General features: G+C 43.8%; 1 protein-coding gene across 1 annotated transcript in view; it reads left to right on the top strand.

The window, feature by feature from the left end:
* The window catches only part of LOC309715586 (CXADR-like membrane protein), a 118764-nt gene extending 97948 nt beyond the window's left edge, over window positions 1-20816 (top strand). The window contains 4 exon segments of the mRNA XM_082548840.1: window positions 8086-8253; window positions 8976-9098; window positions 13957-14098; window positions 19810-20816. Coding sequence (XP_082404966.1) covers window positions 8086-8253; window positions 8976-9098; window positions 13957-14098; window positions 19810-20137 — 761 coding nt within the window. The 3' untranslated portion in view covers window positions 20138-20816.
* The last annotated feature ends 403 nt before the right edge of the window (window positions 20817-21219 follow it).

Consider the following 21219-nt stretch of genomic DNA (forward strand, 5'->3'; position numbering starts at 1 on the left):
GGCAAAGAAGCAGAAATATAACCATAGGTTTGAAATTAAAAATGGAAATTGAAATGCCTACAGCACATAGAGCCAGCGACAAACAAGATATTGGACTTGAGGAGTGAAGACAACAGCCTAGGAAATGACAAGGATATTGAAAAAACAAATTTTCACCTTTGCCTGATGATTAAGGTTATGTAGCAGGCCTGGTAGCAGTCCAGAGATGTGTATGTTGCGTAGGACAACCTGACTATTTTGAAAAATCGGTGTAGGTTCCACTACTCCATTCTCACTCTTTTGTGATAACTAGACAAATAGATGAGAAAGAATCAGCTGCTAGGCTGGAGATGGGAGTGGCAGAAGTGTCACACAGTGTCTAGTGGAGCCCCATAGTTCTTATGGTGAGGAAAGATGGGTCTATACAGTTCTGTGCATTGGATTCAATGCAATTCATTTTAATTATACAGCGCCAAATCACAACAATAGTCGCCTTAAAGCGCTTTATATTGTAAGGTAGAACCTAGAATAATACATAAAGAGAAAAACCCAACAATCATATGACCCCCTATGAGCAAGCACTTTGGCAACAGTGGGAAGGAAAAACTCCCTTTTAACAGGAAGAAACCTCCGGCAGAACCAGGCTCAGGGAGAGGCGGGGCCATCTGCTGTGATGAGAGAAGGAAGACAGGATAAAGACATGCTGTGGAAGAGAGACAGAGATTAATACAGTGGTTGCAAAAGTATTTGGCCCCCTTGAACTTTTCCACATTTTGTCACATTACGGCCACAAACATAAATCCATTTTATTGGAATTCCACATGAAAGATCAATACAAAGTGGAAGTGGTGTACACGTGAGAAGTGGAATCATGTATGATTTATACATGATTCCAAAAAAGTTTTTACAAATAAATAACTGCAAAGTGGGGTGTGTGTAATTATTCAGCCTCCTGAGTCAATACTTTGTAGAACCACCTTTTGCTGCAATTCCAGCTGCCAGTCTTTTAGGGTCTGTCTCAACCAGCTTTGCACATCTACAGACTAAAATTCTTGCCCATTCTTCTTTGCAAAACAGCTCCAGCTCAGTCAGATTAGATGGACAGCGTTTCTGAACAGCAGTTTTCAGATCTTGTCACAGATTCTCGATTGAGAAGAGAGTATAATAAACAACATCATTGCGATGATCTATGTGAATATAACAGTAAATACTAAATATTGAATATTATTGTGCAGCACGTAGGATCGACAGCGCACAGGTAGGAGCCAAAAAGGGTGTAGTTTTTGTCTGTGAGCACCCATGGGAAGTGCAGCGAGGGACATGGCTTGTCGGGGGTGTCAGCTCACTAAGCTGGCCCTGCCGGCCACGTAGAGCCACAACATTTGGGCAATCTGCCAGAGAGAGAGCCAGCGCCGCAGGCCGGAGAACTGTCAACCGCTGGCCAATCCATCAGACGCAGCGAGGTCCGACTGGCGTATAAAACCGGCGAAGCACGGGCAATACGCCTGGGGAACACAGCCTACAGCAGTGCTGGCCGCTAGGCCCAACTCAAAGGATGTCAGGAGGGAGGAGGGCGGCTGGAGGACAGCTGAGCCTAGGCTCCGCGTCCTCCCCGCCTCAACTGAACATGGCCATCTCCACATGCCTGCATAGGCCCCTCAGCAAGGTGGCCGCAGGGTAGACAGGCAGTCCCATCAGGCAACCCTGGTTGTCTGACCGGAGCAAAGCGTCAGAAACATCAACCTCCTGACAATCAACATTGTCCGGGGGGGCGTTGGAGGAGGGGCCAAAGGCAAGGCAACTACTCCCGCCATGCACGGCAGCAACCAACTGCGGGCAGGTAACCATAAATGCTGGGAGGCAGGGCACACGACTGCCTGCAACCAGACCAATCAGGCCGCAGCAGCGGCACCTGAGACAGGAGGTGCTGAGGCTGCATGATAGCATCAACCTTGAGGTCCACTCTACTAGATGGCACCTCAGGAAGGGCTAATTCCCACACCTGGCATGCTCCAATCAAGGGCTGAAGGGACCCATCTCACCCGACACTGTGCCTGGGGACCAGCAGGGGGCAGCCCAGGGACAGGTGGGCAACACCGGAGGAGAGGATGGAAGCTTCTTCAACATCCACCACCTGATAGTCAACCTCCACCGACCAGGGCCTCACAGAGGCGGAGCCATGGGAAGGACGCTGTGGGAGGGACAGGCAGTGAATCAGCAACAGGTGTGGGAGGGGACCCAGCCCATGACCTGCCTATCTGGTGTCTACAGCAGTGGCAGCCATGTTCCCCATAGTAGCCTGCTCTCTCATTTTTGGAGGCAGGAGAAGAGGGAGGGGCGGGCCATTTAAATGCTCTTTCAGAAAACCAACCACGGTCTGTCTAGTTTGTGCTGGCAACAAAGCATTGCATGCAAGCGTCAGCTTCTTTAGCCAACACAGTAGTGATGTGTCGGTCGCGAACAAAACGGTTCTTAGAGCTGACTCTTTGAAGTGAACGACGCGAGCCAGCTCCTTATTCCGAGCCGTGGTTTTTTTCCCTCTTTCTCTCACCCTCTCTCTCGCACTTTTTTTCCGCTTCACTCCGGGGGGGCGGTAGTTACACTCGCACTCAGGGGGGATTGCAGTGACATGCCCGTGAGCTTCGCCAGCAGCCAGCTGTGCCAGAGTGACCGAGCCCCAGGCCGAGAGGATGAGGGCACCCCACCCCCGAAGTGGCCCGAGCGAGCTCCAGGCTCCAGGCCCCGACGAGTGAGCCGGTGTGTACCTGTACGCCCATCCCCGGACACAAAGAACCACCAACGCACCGATGTCTGAGGGCGTCTGCCACTGGCAGGGGAAGGTGTTGGGGGAGATAGGCCTCCATACCTTGGAGGGCCTGAGATGTCCCCAGAGAGGTAGCGTCTGATACCCAACCTGAAATATAGACACAGACATACAGGCACACACAGATGCAAACATCCATTCCCACCCTCATGCTCTCATATGCAATTACTCCACACTCACCCAACGTGGAGACAGACATAGAGAGACACTGTACACACGATCACACTCCCCAAGTGTACTCTAAGAACTGGGTTTAGGTACCCTTGCCCCTGGAGGGGGAAACTGCACCCAGAACCAGGTAGTGTTACCCTTTTCCCTGGGGTGGAGAGAATCAGACTGCCTTGACTCGGCAGCAGCAGGGAGGCCCCACATTCCAGACCCCAATCGGATGGCAAACTCTTCCTCCTAGCTCCAGCAGGCCGCAGAGAACGGGGGTGTGTGAAGACTCCAAACCTCCCTCCGCCCGCTCGTATGTAGTGTTGATGCATGTGTGTCCTAAGGTGCATTTAAAACCCAGGAGGGCATGGAGCTACCTGCCAGAGAGCAGCTGGTTAGTGCATAGCCCCTCCTGATAGCCCTCAATGTCTACATGCATTTAAAATTGAGAGGTGGGCAACGGCGCCAGGGGTGAGGTGTACACCCTGATGGTAATTTGGATTCTGTGTAGCGTGGCCACCCCCAAGATCCTATATGTATGTGTAATGAGAGTGTGAGTAATGTGAATGTCTAAGTTGTGAGATAAAATTGAGGCAGAGGCAGCCAGAAGGGGACAGAGGGGGGGGATGCCTCCCCTGCACCCTGGTGACACACCTTTACCCCAAGGCCCTGCATGTGTGGGTGGTTGTGGTGGAGCGGGAAGAGGGAGGCAGCTGGAGATGGGGAGGGAAGGAAGGGAGGGGCAAGTGACCCCTCCCTGGGGCCAGCTCCCCCGCTGACCCCAGTAGGCACCCCCCATACTCTGCAACCCGCCAGGGAAAGGGGGCCCAGGCCCATCCGGACCGGGGCCCAGTTCAGCAGCGCCGCCTGGCCCCACAGAGCCCGGGACAGCCTTCCCGACCCCACCACAGAGAAAACTGCACCCACCCCACCATCCACTCATCTTCCAGACTACGCAAGACAATAGACAGCCAGGCTGAGATCTTCCTCCACCTCTCCTGTATCTCCCCCTCCTGCAGAGTGAGTTCCTGAAGATAGGAGACCTCCTGCAAGATGTAACAGCCTCCCCCACCAGTTGAAGAGCCCCCCAGGTGGCTCGATGCACCGGCAGCACCCTGCGCCAGAACTGGGCCCCCATACACCCACCCACCCACAACCCCGGCAACACACCAACCAGGACCCAAGCCCCCAAGGCCCAGCCAGGGCCCCAGCCAAGAGACGGAGCACCCCCAGAACCCCACGCCCGTCCCGGACCCACCCAGGGGCAGCCAGGCTACCAGGTCAGTAACCCATGTCCGTCAGCACAGACCCTCCCCTAGCCCCACTGTACGCAGCCACGAGGAAACCGTCACCTAAGAGCCAACCGAGCCCTTAATAGGCCATGGCCGCAACCCCAGGTTGAGCCCCCCAAGGAAGATGCTCCTGGGGAACCCCCCGACGCCCTAAGCCTGTCCCTACCCCCACACCAATCACAACAGCAAAGGTGGGACCAAACTATGACCCCCCACCCCCACTAGGTGATGGAGCTGATCAAAGGAGCCCAGAGCAATTGATCTATTGTGGTGGCAGAGGCTGTATCAAGACTAATGTAATCTATTAGATAAATTCTATATTGGTTAGAATTAAGATCATTTTTATTTTTCCAGTTCATGAGGACTGTTTTCTTGGCTATGCATAGGGCAGTGAAAACCATATGGGCCATATTCTTATCTGTAGTGACATTATCTAAGCTGCCCAACAAACACACTAAGGGGGAAGTTGGAATGTTACATTTCAGACACTTTGATAAGTCTTCACATATCTCGCGCCAAAACTTCTGAACTGGTGGACAGAACCAAAGAGCGTGGATATAATTGTCCGGTGAATTGGTTTGGCAGTGTGAGCAGTTGTTGATAGACATAAAGCCTATCTTGAACATCCGATGACCTGTATAGTGCACTCTATGTAGTATTTTGTATTGAATTAATTGAAGACTGGGATTTCTAATTAAATGAAAGGTTTTTAAGCAAATCTGAGACCAGAAGTTTTGGTCTAAGTTAACTGATAAATCTGCTTCCAATTTTGCAATAGGAAGTGATATTGATTCATCTGTTTTAGAAAGCATTCTGTATATTTTGGATAGTAATTTGGGGGTTTTAAGAGTAAGAAATTGAACCACACTTGGTGGTGTTTGTAGTTCAACTTGACCCGGTTTAAATTTCTTTTTTACTATGGATTTAATTTGTTGATATTCTAAAAATCTTTTCTTGTTGATCCTATATTGTGTAACTAGTCCGTCAAATGGAATAAATTCTGTTCCTTCTAATATATGTTCCAAGTATTTGATTCCTTTACAACACCAATCTGAAAGGTTTATCATATTATTGTTTTGTAATATGTCAGGGTTGTTCCAGATAGGTGTACGTTTGCATGGGATTAATGAAGACTCCGTCAATTTTAGAAACTCCCACCATGCTGTCATAGAAGAGTCCTGTTAGTAAATGATTAAGTAGCTGATCAACATATTGATTTAGTCTGCCTTACAGAAACCCGCTTACAGCAATATGATTATATTAGTTTATTATTATTATTATTTTTTGCATGGGATTAATGAAGACGCTGTCAATTTTAGAAACTCCCACCATGCTGTCAGAGAAGCGCTGATGTTGACGCTTTTGAAGCATTCATTTCGTTGGATGTTTGAGCTGATAAATGGTAGGTCTGAAATCTCTAGATTATTGCAAAGTGCTTGTTCTACATCTAGCCAAGGTTCATCTAAGAGGGTATGTTTTAGCCATCCTGAGATAAACTGAAGCCTGTTGGCTAAGAAGTAGTGCTGAAAGTTAGGTAGTTCTAATCCTCCTTTATCCTTGGTCTTTTGTAGTGTTTTTAAGCTTATACGTGGGGGTTTATCTTTCCAAAGGAATTTGGACATGTATGAATCTAGGGATCTGAACCAATCTTGTGGTGGTTTAGTTGGGATCATTGAGAATAAATAATTTATTTTTGGTAAGGCCATCATTTTTATAGCGGCAACCCTTCCCATGAGTGATATGGGTAGAGATTTCCATCTAGCCAGATCACCTTCTACCTTCTTTAAAAGTGGGATATGGTTTAATTTAGTTAGATCTGCAAGCTTGGGAGAAACATTAATACCTAAATATTTTATATTTCCCGATTGCAGTGGTGTAGAAGAAGAATTATGGAAGGAGCAATTTATCGGAAGGACTGTAGATTCAATCACACCAGAGCTATTGGTTTGTGAATTTTGGAGAAAAAGTAACACATCATCCGCATAAAGGCTGACTTTATGTTCCACGTTCTTGTATTTTATGCCCTTAATTACTGTATTCTGTCTAATTGCTGCTGCTAGTGGTTCAATAAAAATTGTAAACAGTGAAGGGGAGAGTGGGCATTCCTGCCTGGTGCCCCTCAGGAGACAGAAGCTGGAGGATGTTTGGTCATTTGTTCTGACACAAGCTGTTGGGGAATTGTATAATATTTTTAACCAGTTAATGAAAGAGGATCCAAAACCAAATTTGTGTAAAGTTGCAAATAGAAATTTCCAGTTAACTCTGTCAAATGCTTTCTCTGCATCTAAAGAAAATATTGTAGTTTCGATGTTTTTACTGTATGAGTAGTCTATCAAATTAAGTAATCTACCTGTATTTGTTGATGAGTGCCTACCTTTTATGAAACCAGTTTAGTCAAGATGAAGTAAGAGGGGGGTTATTTTCTCTAGTCTCTTTGAGAGAGCTTTGCAGATTATTTTAAGGTCTACATGTATAAGGGATATTGGACGATAGCTTGAGGGATATACAGGGTCTTTGCCTGGTTTTAGCAGGAGATTAATGTTTGCAGAATTCATATTTGATGGAAGTCTGCCCTTTTCTTTGATTTCCAGCAACGTTCTGCAAAAAAAATGGTGCTAGAATCGTCCAGAATTCTTTGTAGAATTCTGCAGGAAAGCCGTCTGGACCTGGAGCCTTATTCTTGGGCATACTTATCAGGGCTTCCTGGAGTTCACCTGGTGTCAGTGGCGAATCCAGTGCCATTGCTTGAGTGTCTAATAATTTTGGAGGAGTTATGTTGTCCAAAAACTGATCAATTTTGTTTTTAGATGGGTTTATTTGAGCCAGGCCAGCTACTAGGTGGCATAGGGGGCTGCCCTGCCGCCTCCCCCAGTTGTGCAGAGATAAATCGAGGCGCTCAAGCTGCCTGGGCGATGGCAGCAGATCCATCCTGTGGTCTCCATGGGCAGCCCGCAATGAACAGTTCCAGGATCTCCTGCTCCATGATGCGAGCCTCCCCTTGAGCGGACCTGGGTTACAGCCACAGCCTCGCTGAGTTGACTAGCGTAGGGGAAAGGCTAGTCCTTCGGCCCCATCCGACCCTCCCAGAACCGCCAGCGATAGTCCTGTGGTACAAGGCCCTGTTGGACATCTGCAAAGCTGCTGCTCACACGCGGGCAGGCTGAGAGCCACTGCATGGGCTTTGCCAGACAGCAGCGGGAGCAGAATCAGCACTTACTCCTCCTCCAACCAATGGTACACAACCGCCATGGCCCGCAAGACCTCCAGGAAGGCGGGGGGTGGTCGTCTCCCTCCCCCATACAGTAGAGGGACACTGGCGGGGGCCAGCCCAAGCTACCAGACTTCCCAAAAGCCCCATCCAGTGCTCAGATTGGTCCTGCAGTTGTTCCAGCTGGTGGCTAAACACCACCTCCTGCTCCTACTGCATACCCACCAGCTCACCCACCATCCAGGCCAGCGCCTCCACTGGCTGGGCCGGTCTTGGTTCTGCCAGTGGAGGCGCTGGGTTTTGGCACCACTGTGGAAATGATGTACCCGCCAACAGCGTTTGCAGTTGCACACGTTTTTATTTGCACTGTTTTTAACTGGACAACTTTTCATCTGCCCTGCTTGTAGCCCTAGGTCCCACCTCAGGTCCCAGCACATCTTTTATCGAGGAGGCATGACTAGATGATGGAGCTCAAGTTTGAGTCAGCCTCACACCTGAGGCTGATTCCGCACCCTGAACCCTCTGCTCCACCCCTCCCCTGCAGCTGAGCCACAAACCACACCCTGCCACATGACTCAACAGCATTTTGAGAATGTCTGTGTGTCTGTCTGACTGTATGTCCACAGTGAAGCCATCTGAGCCACAGTGCTGGATGGAGGGCAAATTCTTGGAAGGCAGTGATGTTAAGATGAGCTGCAAGTCCGCTGATGGCTCTGATCCTATCCATTACAAATGGGAAAAAGTACTGGACGAAGGCAAATATGTAGACAAGCTGCCTCCACTGACACTGATAGGTAAGTCTGTCAGATGTACCTAGGGCTTTTTAAAACAAAAATTTAAACCTTGAAACGAAGCAAAAAAGAACAAAACACACACATCATTGTGATGTGGTAGGGCATCATAATGAAAACATAAAAAGTGTGTTGTACAGCTCTCTCCATGCCCAAAATATATATACCTCGATCTGGTCAACTTTGACCTTTGTTTATCCAACCTCGGTACTCACGTCCCCCAAGGTCAAGTGTATTGTTCTGGAATTTGAAGATGATCTATAAAAAATTGCAGGTAATATAAACTGTTTAATGATTTTCACATTTGGTGTTACTGACCTTCAATTTTCAAAAAAATTCTACCATGATGCCAAATCTGAAAAATGCTAAACTGTGGACACTAGATGCTGTGCATGCTAACATAAAGACAAACAAACAGAACCGATTACATACTCGTTTTACTGCATAGTCATGTTTCAGCTCTTAAATAAATGAAGACTTCTGACTAATCTAAGTTATTCTGTTCTCCTTTTATCTTTTTCAAGTACATTTAGCTTGCATAAAGAATCTGTCAAAAGTATTTACTTTTTAAAAACAGCAAAGATTTGTACAAAGGCCATGGCTATTTCTTTATGTTAACTCATCTTTAGGTACATTTATTTCACTAGAAATCAACTCTTTTTCAAACAACACCATAAAACAGTAGTGCACTCTTAGATGCTGTCTTGTCATTCTTGGTACATCAGATTTCAAAACCCCAGAGATTGTGGCACTGAGGAATTTGACCAAGGACGATGCCGGACTCTACAAATGCACAGCCAGCAATGATGTGGGAGAAGAGAGCTGCACAGTGGAAGTCAAGATACACTGTGAGTGAAGAACTTTTTTTGAACACTGAATAAGTTAACAATTGCTGCTTTTGATTTGCAGAATAAAATCCCCTCTTCATGTCATTGTAGAGCTCATCTGCAAATTATTTTCATACACACTGCCTGAAGTGCTATAGTGAAACTGTAGGTGAACGTGACATTCTTTTAAATTGCAGATCACAACATCTCTCAAAATTTGTGGTCTGTCTGTGCTTCTCAACCTTAAGTTCACTGCTTCTTAAGTGGAATCTCAGTTATTTTCCTAAAATCATTGATCATTTTTCTTTTAGCAAAAATGTGGATGAAATTTGTTGAAGTGGATGGGAAGACAGTCTTTTCTCTATAGTTCAAAATAATACATTGCATTGTAAACTCACACTTGAAGGGGCTTTCTACACTCATTATTGATCAGATCCATCAATTAACACTAGACTCCATATATGATAGTGTTTTTTTGTTGATTCTGAGTGGAAAGGTGGTGCATTGGTTCACCCTATCACCTTGCATTAGTGGTTTAAATTTAGATTGGCTGGGGCTTTGGTGTGACAAAGCCTCCCTCAAACTTTAATGTAATGCAAATGGACTTATTCTTATACAGTGCTTTTCTATGCTCTATGTAAATGCTTTCTATCTAAATCCTACTTCGGAGAGCAACATGGGGTTAGTATCTTGCCCAAGGACATTTGGCATGCAGACTGGAGCAGACAGGGATCAAAACACAACTGAAGACAATGAGGGAATAACTATGGGCAGAAACATCATGAGATATTGTGTGTAGGTATTTGAGGTAAAAAATGAATTTCATCCATTATGAATATGAATATTGTGAGAAAACCTGGAACAACTTAAGTGCTTGTCAGTACTTTCCCGGATCTGCTGTACCAATCCATTCTTTTCCTCATACCACTAGCAATGCAGCTCTTTTGATTTGAACATAATAAAAACCCTCAGTGGCCACATGGGAAATGTTCTGGCACAGGACATAAACTACTCTCCCAGTCCTCCCTCTGACTTTGAGTCAGCACTGTCATCTGTGGGACATATTTGTCCTACATATATTACACGCTTGACAGTGGCTTGTGCAGTAGCCTGGAGTTGGTCTCCAGCAGTGTTGTTCAAATTACTTGAATAAAGTAATTACCGTATTTCCCGGACTACAAAGCGCACCTGAATATTAGCCGCACAAGCTAAAATCAGGGGAAAATCCTGTTTTGTACATACATTAGCCGCACCTGACTAAAAGCCGCAGGTGTTTCAATATTGACTTATCATATGTAAGAGAATATGCACAAAGCGAATTGTCAGGAAAGAGATGGCTGTTTGGAGACACACCCCTTTTATTAATATTTTGAAAAACAAGTTATGGGTACATATTTGCACATGTGCTGTGCTTCATAAATGAGTAACAAATGTAGTACATAACAGTAACCTACAGCACACCAGAACAATAGATTCAGACTACCTTTTAGGCTCAGGTGCAGTGACACGGCTTTAACAAGAAGAAAAGTCAGTCATTCACCACCATCTTCCTGCGCTCTAAAACCACCAAAGTCCTCTTCTCCAGTGTCGGAAACGAACAGGCTCAGGATGGCTTCGTCATCCACTCTCAGCTTCTTTCCTTCGTTGTCACTTTCAAAACCAAAGATAATCCTCATTGTCATTGTCAGTGTCGGAGTCGAACACCCTCTGAAGGGCCGTGGCGGTGTCCTCCTCTTCATCATGCAGCAGTCCAGCCCTTCGAAATCCGTTGGTGATCGTGGATGTTTGCACACTTTTCCACGCTGTCAGAATCCACCAGTAGAGTTGAGCACAACTTGATTTTCGCAAGTTTATCGCCGCTCATCATCCACGACTCCCGCTGAACGCGTAGCGCTACTTTGAAGTTTGTTTTTCGCGCTACTTGTACGGCACTATGTTGCCTGGCGGATGGACATGTGACCAACATACCACTCTTGAACCCCGATCCTTCCGCCAGGCAACGTAGTGCCGTACAACAGCGGAACAAACAAAACAAATCGTCTTACGATATCACAAAAATCATGGACAATCCATAGAAAAGCCGCACCTGACTAAAAGCCGCAGGGTTCAAAGCTTGTGCAAAAAGTAGCGGCTTATAGCCCGACAATTACGGTAGTTACTTTTTAAAGAGTCAAACTCAAAGTAATGTCAGTATTTCCCAACATTAAATGCTGCATGGTGCTGCTCTATCCCGCGCCCCATGTTTTCTATTCTTGATCTACACATGTGTCTGTTGGTGCCATGGACGTTGGAAAGTAACAGTAATCTAATTACCTTTTTGCAATAGCAATCCCTTACATTAAAAAGTAATTGGATTATGTGTTACTGCCCATCTCTGGTCTCCAGTATTGTCTTCCAGTGCACTGAGTTCCTAAGGAACATTACTAGTGTACTTTAAGCCTTGTATAGTGCCAAGCATTCCTATACCTGTGAGATCTGATTGAAATGACCTCCTCAACATGTCTTGAAGTTCCCCTGAGGCCTGGTAATGAACTAATCATTTGATTCAGGAGTGTTGATCCAGGGTGAGATCTAAAACCTGCAGGACACCGGCCCTCGAGGCCTGGATTTGGACACCCCGATCTAAAGGATAAAGATCACTCTTTCAAGGATGTCAGTGTTCACATTTTAGACAGACAAGACAGATAGTTTGACAGAGAAGTGAAAGAGGCCTTCTATGTCCACTGTGAACAGCCATCTTTCAACAGAGGAGGTGGCTTATCACACCAACTGCTTGCCACCTACAATGCAGTTTTGAGATCCCTTTCCCAAGGTGCCTCAAGCCCTACTTACATCTTGCGTCAGTTGATCTCAATGGGTCACATGATATAGGGTGAGGGAAGGTTTGTTCTGCTGATGAACTCTGCTGTTAATGACTTACAGCTTTTTTAACATCTTGGCTCATGTGACAAGGCACATCATCAATAGTGGTTCAACGACCTTCTTAATGGACCACCCCCACTAGGGTTTAAATATCTGAGACTTTCCACCATTTGGTTTTATAACTGAAGAAGCTTTCAGATGAGAGGTGAAGTGTCTTCAAGAAACTTTAAAAAGTCCAGTTTCGTTCTTTTCCAAGCTCATCAGACAATATAGGAGAAATCTGCTCTCTCTTTCTAGTCGCTGTCAGTACTCCTGCTGCAGCATTTTGGATCAAGTGACGGCTTTTCAGTCAGTTTTTAGAACAACCTGATAATAATGAACTAAAGTAATCCAGTCTAGAAGATTAATTGGATGAACAGGATTTTTAGTAGTGATGGGACGTTCTGTATCGAGGCTTCGGAGCGTGTGTCGAGTAATGGAGGGGGCGTTTCCGCGAAGCGCGTATCGAGGCTTGCTTCATTTATGGGAGGAGCTGAAAATGATGACGTCCGAAGCCTCGCTGCCCGGCTGTACCACGTGACTGGTTCATGAAGCGGTTCGAACTTTGCCGCAAATAATCATTTTCCATACTGCCAGCATAAATATACACAGTATACTGCCATCACTACACTATAGGTGTTTTACACACTCCTTTTGTTGTTGACATTTACAGGCTGTGTGCAAAATGCCACACTCTTCAAATTCATGCCAGCTATTATTTTTACGTCCAGTAGGTGTCCTGCTAGAGCAAATGAAGCTTCATGAAGCTTCGCGTTGGGGTGAACCAATTGGATGAAAAGCTTCAGTGCTTCATGGGGCTTCATCTGCCCATCACTAATTTTTAGCATCATTTTAAGACTGGATTTTTCTAATTTTAGATATTGTGCAAATGGAAGAGAGCATATCTGTTTAATATTTTTTAAGCCTTTGTGTTTTATGCTTGAATCATTCAAGTATACAAATACTTACAAAATACACACGGGATTCTTTTGATAATGCCGAGAGCACGAATTCAGGAGGTTCAACGTTCCAGCGGTGAGCTGCTCTGTGCCACTGCCTTAAATAGCAGCTGGGGAAATCAGCCAGATCAGCAGCAGGTGGAGACAATCACACAGGTGCGTGGGCCAAGAGCGAGAGCCCGTAACGAGCTCCACCCAGGCAGAGAGGAGGAGGAGAGACAAAGAAAACAAAAACAAAAAAGAACAACAACAACAAAACCTGTAGCCAGCGTGAGCCAGCCAGAGAGACATGGGGACCGTGACAGAACCAGTGCCAGCCAAACAATTTATCAAAGAACCCATTTTAAATGGAATCTTTAGACACCTTGTTACTAGCAGCCTGGTGCAAAACACACCTTGAATCAACAACAAGGTGATTTAAAAAGACAGCCAAAAATCTGTTACAGCTCAATATGGTGTGCTGTGTGTCTTTAAAATAATTTGAGGGAAACTGGACAAGTGGAAGACAAAAGAGGTGGCAGGCCTTTAACAAACTACAAACTTTCCAATTGGTAGACAATGCACTCTTCCTCCTGAGCCACAACCACCTCTTAGAATAAGTATTTGCATTTATATTTGCACATACTTCAGTAAATCACTGAACATATTTCCAACTTTTCAATAAATAAAAAGTGATGACTCAAGACTTTCTCACAATACTATAGTCGACAACTTGGAACTTCTGGAATAGCATTATTTAAAACAATTTTAAAATGTATTGATTTTCAAGGTTCAATTATTTTATATTATAGCTATAATATATAATAGCTGAAGGGATAAATTGGGGTTTTTTTTATCTGGCTTTAGCTTTTATAATACTGGGGTGTGTTATATAGGTTTCTGAAAATGATAAAGACGGGGAGACAAGTATTTTACTGAAACTTGCATGCAACTGAAAAATAGCAATGGTGAATTTGATGCATTGGTGGTTGTAGCATAATAGTGTGTCTTACATCAATATTTTTTGTTATTTTTGGTAGATGTGAAGGGAATTGGTGTGGTAGCAGGTGTAGTGGTTGGTGTGTCCTTCGCCATTCTGCTTATCTTACTCATCATCTGGTTGGTATTCTGCAAAAAGGACATGGAAAAAAATGAAGAGGAGGAGACGCCCAATGAAATCAGGTAGACAATGCCTAGAATATTTCTTTGCACATGATAACTACCCATGACAAAAAACTTTACTTTTACAGTTTTATTCAATATATTAATATAATTGCTGCATGTTATACAATCATTCATTTCATCGTTTCAGCCATCTCATTACCAGAATCACTGAAATATATGTATAACCTGTATACCTGTAGGACTGCCTTTCTGATCCATCAATGTTTCTGCATGAAATAAAAACTTCAAATAGATGAATCCCAAAATGATAGTTTCAATTTATGGCTGTATTGGTTATAACAGCAGTTACCTTTTCTCACTTTTTACACAAAGTGATTGTATTAGTTTGAATTGCAATAATTCAGACTGTTGTGGAATTTTTCTATTAATTAACCAGTTACAGAACAAGAAAGTTGAAAGTATTCACTACTGATCAGAAGACTTAGAACACTCTAATCCTTCCAGTTATTTATTGCAATTCAAGTCGTTCAAATCCAATGAATAGCTTGAAATGGTACAAAGGTAAGTGTTGAACTGCCAGAGGTTTAAAAAAAGGTAAGGTTACCCAACACTAAAAAATAATGTACATTTCAGAAAAATGGCCTTTTTCAGGGAACACAACATGGTTTTAACAATTTAAATCTGTTCTGCAACAATGGAGGTTGATCCAGCCTTGAAAGCTGGTGCTACTAATTCCTACAGGTGTTCCAACTTCTCTGGATTACTTCCAGCTCCCTCTGTCTGCATAAAAGCAGTGTTGGAGCACACTGATGTACCCTCGTGAGCATCACTTGAACAGTACTGTACTGCAGAAAGTAGTGTGTTGTACAGAAATGGTGAGAAAAATGGAATTAACAATGGAAGAGAGACAGACCATCATAACATTTATAAATGTAGGTCTGTCCTACAAAGAAACTGCAAAGAAAGTCAAGGTGTCAGTGAGTACAGTTTCCTTCACCATCAAAGACACTCAGAAACACCCCAGTTTCCACAAAACGCAAGATACCACGATAAAACCATTCAGGAGCTGAAATAATCGATTTGTACCTTTGGCTTAATCATTGCCCAGCATATCTGAAATGTCTCCGCCAAAGAAAGCCTCGAACCTAGGCAAGAATAAGACCATCGACAAATGGTCGAGCATCGAGCTTGATGCTAATGATAGTTGCACCAGCAGGGCTTTGGCTGAGCCTAAAGTTGTCACTCCGGATGACAAGAGTGAAATGTATAAGATAAGATAAGATAAGATAAGATAACCTTTATTAGTCCCACACGTGGGAAATTTGTTTTGTCACAGCAGGAAGTGGACAGTGCAAAAGTTATGACGCAAAAATTAGAATACAATAAGAATAAATACAGTACACAACTGTACAGAATAGAATAAAATAAAATACTATATACAGTAGAATAAAATAAAATAAATATACAATAAGATAAAAATAGAATACAAATACAAATACTATATACAACTGAGTAAAAATACAACGATGACAGAAAGGATTATTGCACTTAGTATTATTGCATATGTATGGATGTGTGTGCTTGATCAGTTAAAGTCTTTATTATGGAGTCTGACAGCAGTGGGGAGGAAAGACCTGCGAAATCTCTCCGTCCCACACCGTGGGTGCCGCAGTCTCCCACTGAAGGAGCTGCTCAGTGCTGTCACAGTCTGCTGCATGGGGTGGGAGATGTTGTCCATCAGGGATGACAGCTTAGCCGCCGTTCTCCTGTCACTCACCACCTCCACTGGGTCCAGAGGGCATCCTAGAACAGAGCTGGCCCTTCGGATCAGCCTGTTCAGTCTCTTCCTGTCCCCAGCAGAGATGCTGCCGCCCCAGCAGACCACGCCATAAAAGATAGCAGAAGCCACAACAGAGTCATAGAAGGTCTTCAGGAGTGGGCCCTCCACTCCAAACGACCTGAGTCTCCGCAGCAGGTACAGCCTGCTCTGCCCTTTCCTGTAGAGGGCGTCTGAGTTATGAGTCCAGTCCAGTCTATTGTTCAGATGAACACCAAGGTAGAATAAGATATGCCAGGAAACATGTAAGACAATATCTGAATCAATCCTGGAAAAACTTGATGAGCAGTTTGATGCTTTTGAGGCCAAGTTCCAGTTGGTGCTATCCATACAGACTGACTTACAGAACCGCATGGAAGGTCAGGAAATTAGCGGTCAACGCCCCGGGAATAGCGAATGGGAACGCTTGAAGCCAAATGCGAGGACCTGGCAAAGCTTGTAAAGATTCAACCCAAACTATTGGATTTGGAGGCCTGTACTCGGAGACTTAATATAAAAATTGTTGGCATAAAACAGTGCTCAGAAGATAGGGAGTCCGAAAGAGTTTATTTCCAACCTCATCCCCGAATTATTGGGTAAGCAACACTTCCCACATCCACTTAAGGTCGACCACGCTCATCGATCCCTATGGCCTAGGCTGGCAGCGGGACAGAAACCGCATACCACCATCGCCCGAATACATCACTTTCAGATGAAAGAGCTTATTCTATGCCTCGCCAGGATGCAACCGATGGAGTACAAGGGGAATAAAGTTCTGATCTTCCCAGACTGCACCAGCGAAGTAATGAGCTAGCACTGTTCCTTCCGGAATGTGATGCAAGCCCTGAGAGAAGATGGAATTAAATTCCAGCTATGGTACCCAACAAAGCTGTGTGTGCACTAGAAAGATGAGGATATTCCGGAGGTTTTCAATGATCCAGAACAAGCAGAGGTGGCTCGCCAGCGTTAGAACTATAGTGCTACAGAGAAGGAGTAACTTGCGTATCAGCTGTGATTGCATGTCTTCTTTTTTCTTCTTTTTTCTCTCTTTTTGTCTAATAAGGTGAGCGAGCTTTTAGTTTGTGTTGTGCCTCACGCTGTGGACTATCAAACAGACTGCACTGTGTTGCTCCTAATTTCTGACTTTTTAAAAAATGTTTTGTTTTCTTTATCTGTATGCTAACTGTCAATCCACAGTTTGCATACAAACTGGCGCCGATCAGCTTTTCCAGAAAGCACATAGTTCAGTAAGATCATCTGGTAATGTGTCATAGTTATATAATTATATTAGTTAAGTAAGTGCAATAGAATACACGCATCTAAGCCACAAAACAAAACAATACCCCAGCGCCTATCACCCGCCTACCCCGCTGCTCCCAAAAATGACATGCATCTATCCCCTAGTAAACCAAACCGAGGCTGCTGGCCAAATTGTGAACCTCACTTAAAGGAATCACAATGCCCGGATGAAACGGATGATAAAGGATTCAGAAAGTTTATTCATGCAGGCCCATATGACAGAGAATGTGCATCTTTTTTGTTTTCATATTTTAATTTATATTTAATTGTGTTGTGGTTTGCAGTGTTTTGTGTTGTTTCACTTTAAATTTGTTTAAAAGGTAAAAGCTGAAAATTTAAATAGATAAAAGTTGAAATGTGAATAGTTGGTTTTTGTATAATATGATTTATTTATTACATTTTATGTGGAGTGAATAAATAAAAGTATATTTACAAGGCAGGAAGTACCAACGACCAGATTTGGTGTGTGGTAGTAACAGGTAAATGAACGTTTTTTCTTAAATTATTTGAATGTATCTGAGTGCTTGTGTACAAATACACAAACAATACACATATGCTTTCAATTGTATAATTTAAGTGATCCAGGTAGCTCTGTTTTGGAAGTTCAGTTAACGCTAGAAATGTGTTTTGGAGTTTGTACGTGCTTTGTCTCTTGGGGCCACCGTATATATTTATATATAAACATATATAAATAAAACCACGTTTTTTTTTTTACATGAATAATTCCTTTTGTGCATTTATATATTTATATATTTTTTTATCTTTTATATTTTTGTTAATAATAAATTAATTAAAGCAACAAAACAACCTGAAGAGCGGGTTGGGAGCCGAAAGAGCCGGTTCTCTAAAAAGAGCCGGAAATCCCATCACTAATAACAACGATTCTAATATAATAGTGGCTGGAGACCTTAACTGTTATCTTGACCCCTTCTTAGATACATCATCCACGTGACTAGCACACCATTGTTTTTCTTGTGACATTACCAATAAGTTTGATGTGTCACATGGCCCTCTTCCTATTGAAAAAACAAAAGTTGTATCCAAGATGGCCGACTTCTAAATGGCCACCATGGTCACCACCCATCTTGAGGAGTTTGCCCCCTCACAACCATTCCCATGTTATTACGGTGTATCCATATAAATGGCCCACCCTGTACTTTATGGGAAGCACTGAAGACTGTTTTGAGGGGTGCGATAATTTCTTACACTTCAGCTCTTAAAAGAGAAAGAGAGAAACGTCTGTCGGAAATCAATAGCTTTCCTGTCCTGGAAAGAATGTATCAAACCTCTAAATCGTCTATGGATTATAAAGAGATACTGAAATTAAAATATTAATATAATGGCATTATGAGTGGCCTAGTCAGCAATTTACTCTGGATTTTGCGACAAAAGCACTTTGAGTTTGGGGATAAACCTGGTACATTGCTAGCACGACAGCTTTTGTTTTATATTTTTAAAAATTTAAAATTAAATTATCCAAAAAAAAAAAAAAACCACGGAGGAGGAAGTGTGATGGTTTGGGGCTTTTTGCTGGATCCAGGGTCGGTGACTTGTACAAAGTGAGAGGCACCCTGAACCAAAACAGCTACCACAGCACTCTGCAGCTCCATGCAGTAGCCTCTGGTATGGACCTAGCTGATCAGGAGTTCATCCTACAGCAAGATGATGACCCAAAACTTGAAAACATGGAGTGTCCAGCACAGTCTCCAGACTTAAACCCCATCAAGTTGGTTTGAGATGAACTGGACAGAAGAGTGAAAGCAAAGCAGCCTACAAGGTCCACATTTATGGGAACTTCTGCTACAGATATGTGAGAATATTTGATTTCTATTGTAGAAAGAATAACACGAGTGTGTTCAGCTGTTATATCTGCCAAAGGAGGCTACTCTGGTGAGTCAAAAGTTTAGAACAGCGGTACTGGCCCTTGAGTCTTTCGGTACTGGGCGGTGAGATTTGAGGCTTGGGTGTGAAATTTAGGCATTTTTATCATTTTTTTTTTTTAAATCATTTTTATCATTAACTTGGTTTCCCTTCGTCCGTCTCCTCCTCCGTCTTTTCCCGTGTGTCATGAATAAATCTTCTTTTTTTGGTACCGGTACTGGTTTTATTTTGGTGAATTTATCCATGACACCTTAAAGTCCGGTCAGTGAAAATGTTGTTAAATGGTAAATGGTAAATGGCCTGTATTTATATAGCGCTTTAATAGTCCCTAAGGACCCCAAAGCGCTTTACATATCCAGTCATCCACCCATTCACGCACACATTCACACACTGGTGATGGCAAGCTACATTGTAGCCACAGCCACCCTGGGGCGCACTGACAGATGCGCCCCAGGGTTGGACATAAACTGGTCCGTGGCGCAAAAAAGGTTGGGGACCGCTGGTTTAGAACACATTTTGGTCTACAAATTGATTCCATGAATTTTTTCTTTTGACTCCAGTTGCTTATTTGTACTATGCTTCATTACAGAGTGCAATGTGACAGTAAACTTCATAATTTTCAATAAAAAACTGGAAAAATTGGGGTGTTTTAAAACTTTTGACTGGTACTTTTCTACTAAAAGTATACTTTCTACTTTACTAAAGCTAAACTTTCATGATCAATTTCAGTTTCGTCCTGCCAGTAAATCATGCAGCTATGTTCTCATTTCAGGGAGGATGCAGAAGCTCCCAAAGCCAAACTAGTGAAGCCCAACTCCCTCTCCTCATCTCGCTCTGGCAGTTCCCATTCGGGCACCTCCTCCACCCAGTCCATGGTGCACAACATGGGACCTAAATGTCAGCGTGCCTTTGTTCCTGCTGTGGCTGCCCTTAACGAGAACTGCCAGGCTTTCCCACAGTCTCCACCTGAATGCCATCAGAAGATTCCCAAGATCCCTGAACATCTTTTGCACCCACTTCCATGTCTACCTCTCACTCCAAACCCAGTCACTGCTGTTATGATCAAACCAGCTCAAACCAGGGCCTTCCAAGCCGTGTAGAAGAAAAATCCAGTTCCTCAACTTACTTCATTCACACTGTGACAAAACACTTTCAGCAACTTAACTCTTGAAGAATTTCTGCAATATAAAAACAGTTTTGTTCTGGTGTCATTTATTTGTACACAGTCACCTCTGTAGGTTTTAGAGAGAGATTGTTAGGTTGTTAAAAGTATATTTCAGTATACTTTTAACAACCTAACAATCTCACATACATCTGTTAACACCTGTAGTTTTACTTTCTGACAAAAGTTTAGGTTTTTATAGATTTGGATATGATGCACAGTCTCAGAGGTACTTATTGAAAATTTTTAATTCAGGTTCATGGACCAGTTCTTACCATTGTTCACTTTTACATGAAAATGCAAAAATACCTGCAACACAGTCTGATTGCAGTTTGTAAAATACTGTTGGCCACAAACTAATTTGTGGCCATGGACGTTAAATATTGTATTTTTTAGTTGGATCAAGCTCCACTGCAGAAAGAACTACGTAGTGGTGCTTGCATAAGTCACAGGACCTAAAAACTTCCGTCTGAGAGTTTTTTTTGTTTGCTTTGTGTGGGACCACCAGGGGACTCCACTCACATCCAGCAATAAGGGAAGAGGGAGGGGTAATGTTTTTGGGTTGTAGGAGGTGTTTTCTGCCTTGTGAGTTCAGTTGTGTGAAGCTGAAATTAAAGTTGGAGTAAAACGTGATGAGGTCTTGTGTCATCCTTACGTACCTCCACATTGGTGACCCCTGAGACAAACATGCTGAGGCCTGAAGAGGAAACCGGCCCTTTCCCAGAAGCATCTGTGGCTGCCAGACTCCCACCTCTGCCTGCACCTGCGTTTGCTTTGGTAGTTAAAGTACAGGACTTTTGGCTTCACGACCCTCCTTCATGGTTCGTGCATGTCGAAGCTCAGTTTGCTCTTTGTGGAATTTTATCTGAAGACATGAAAAACATGTGGTGGCCTCATTGGCCTCATTGGACTCTGCTGTCCAATGACCCTCCTCCAGAATCCCCTTGGCCAAAGGAAATACACCGCTCTCAAGGCGCTGCTGCTGCGGCGCCACTCCCACTCCGACACAGAGAAAAGAAA

Source organism: Aulonocara stuartgranti (assembly GCF_965226115.1).
Source record: "Aulonocara stuartgranti genome assembly, chromosome: 10".
In the NCBI taxonomy this organism is placed as follows: Eukaryota; Metazoa; Chordata; class Actinopteri; order Cichliformes; family Cichlidae; genus Aulonocara; species Aulonocara stuartgranti.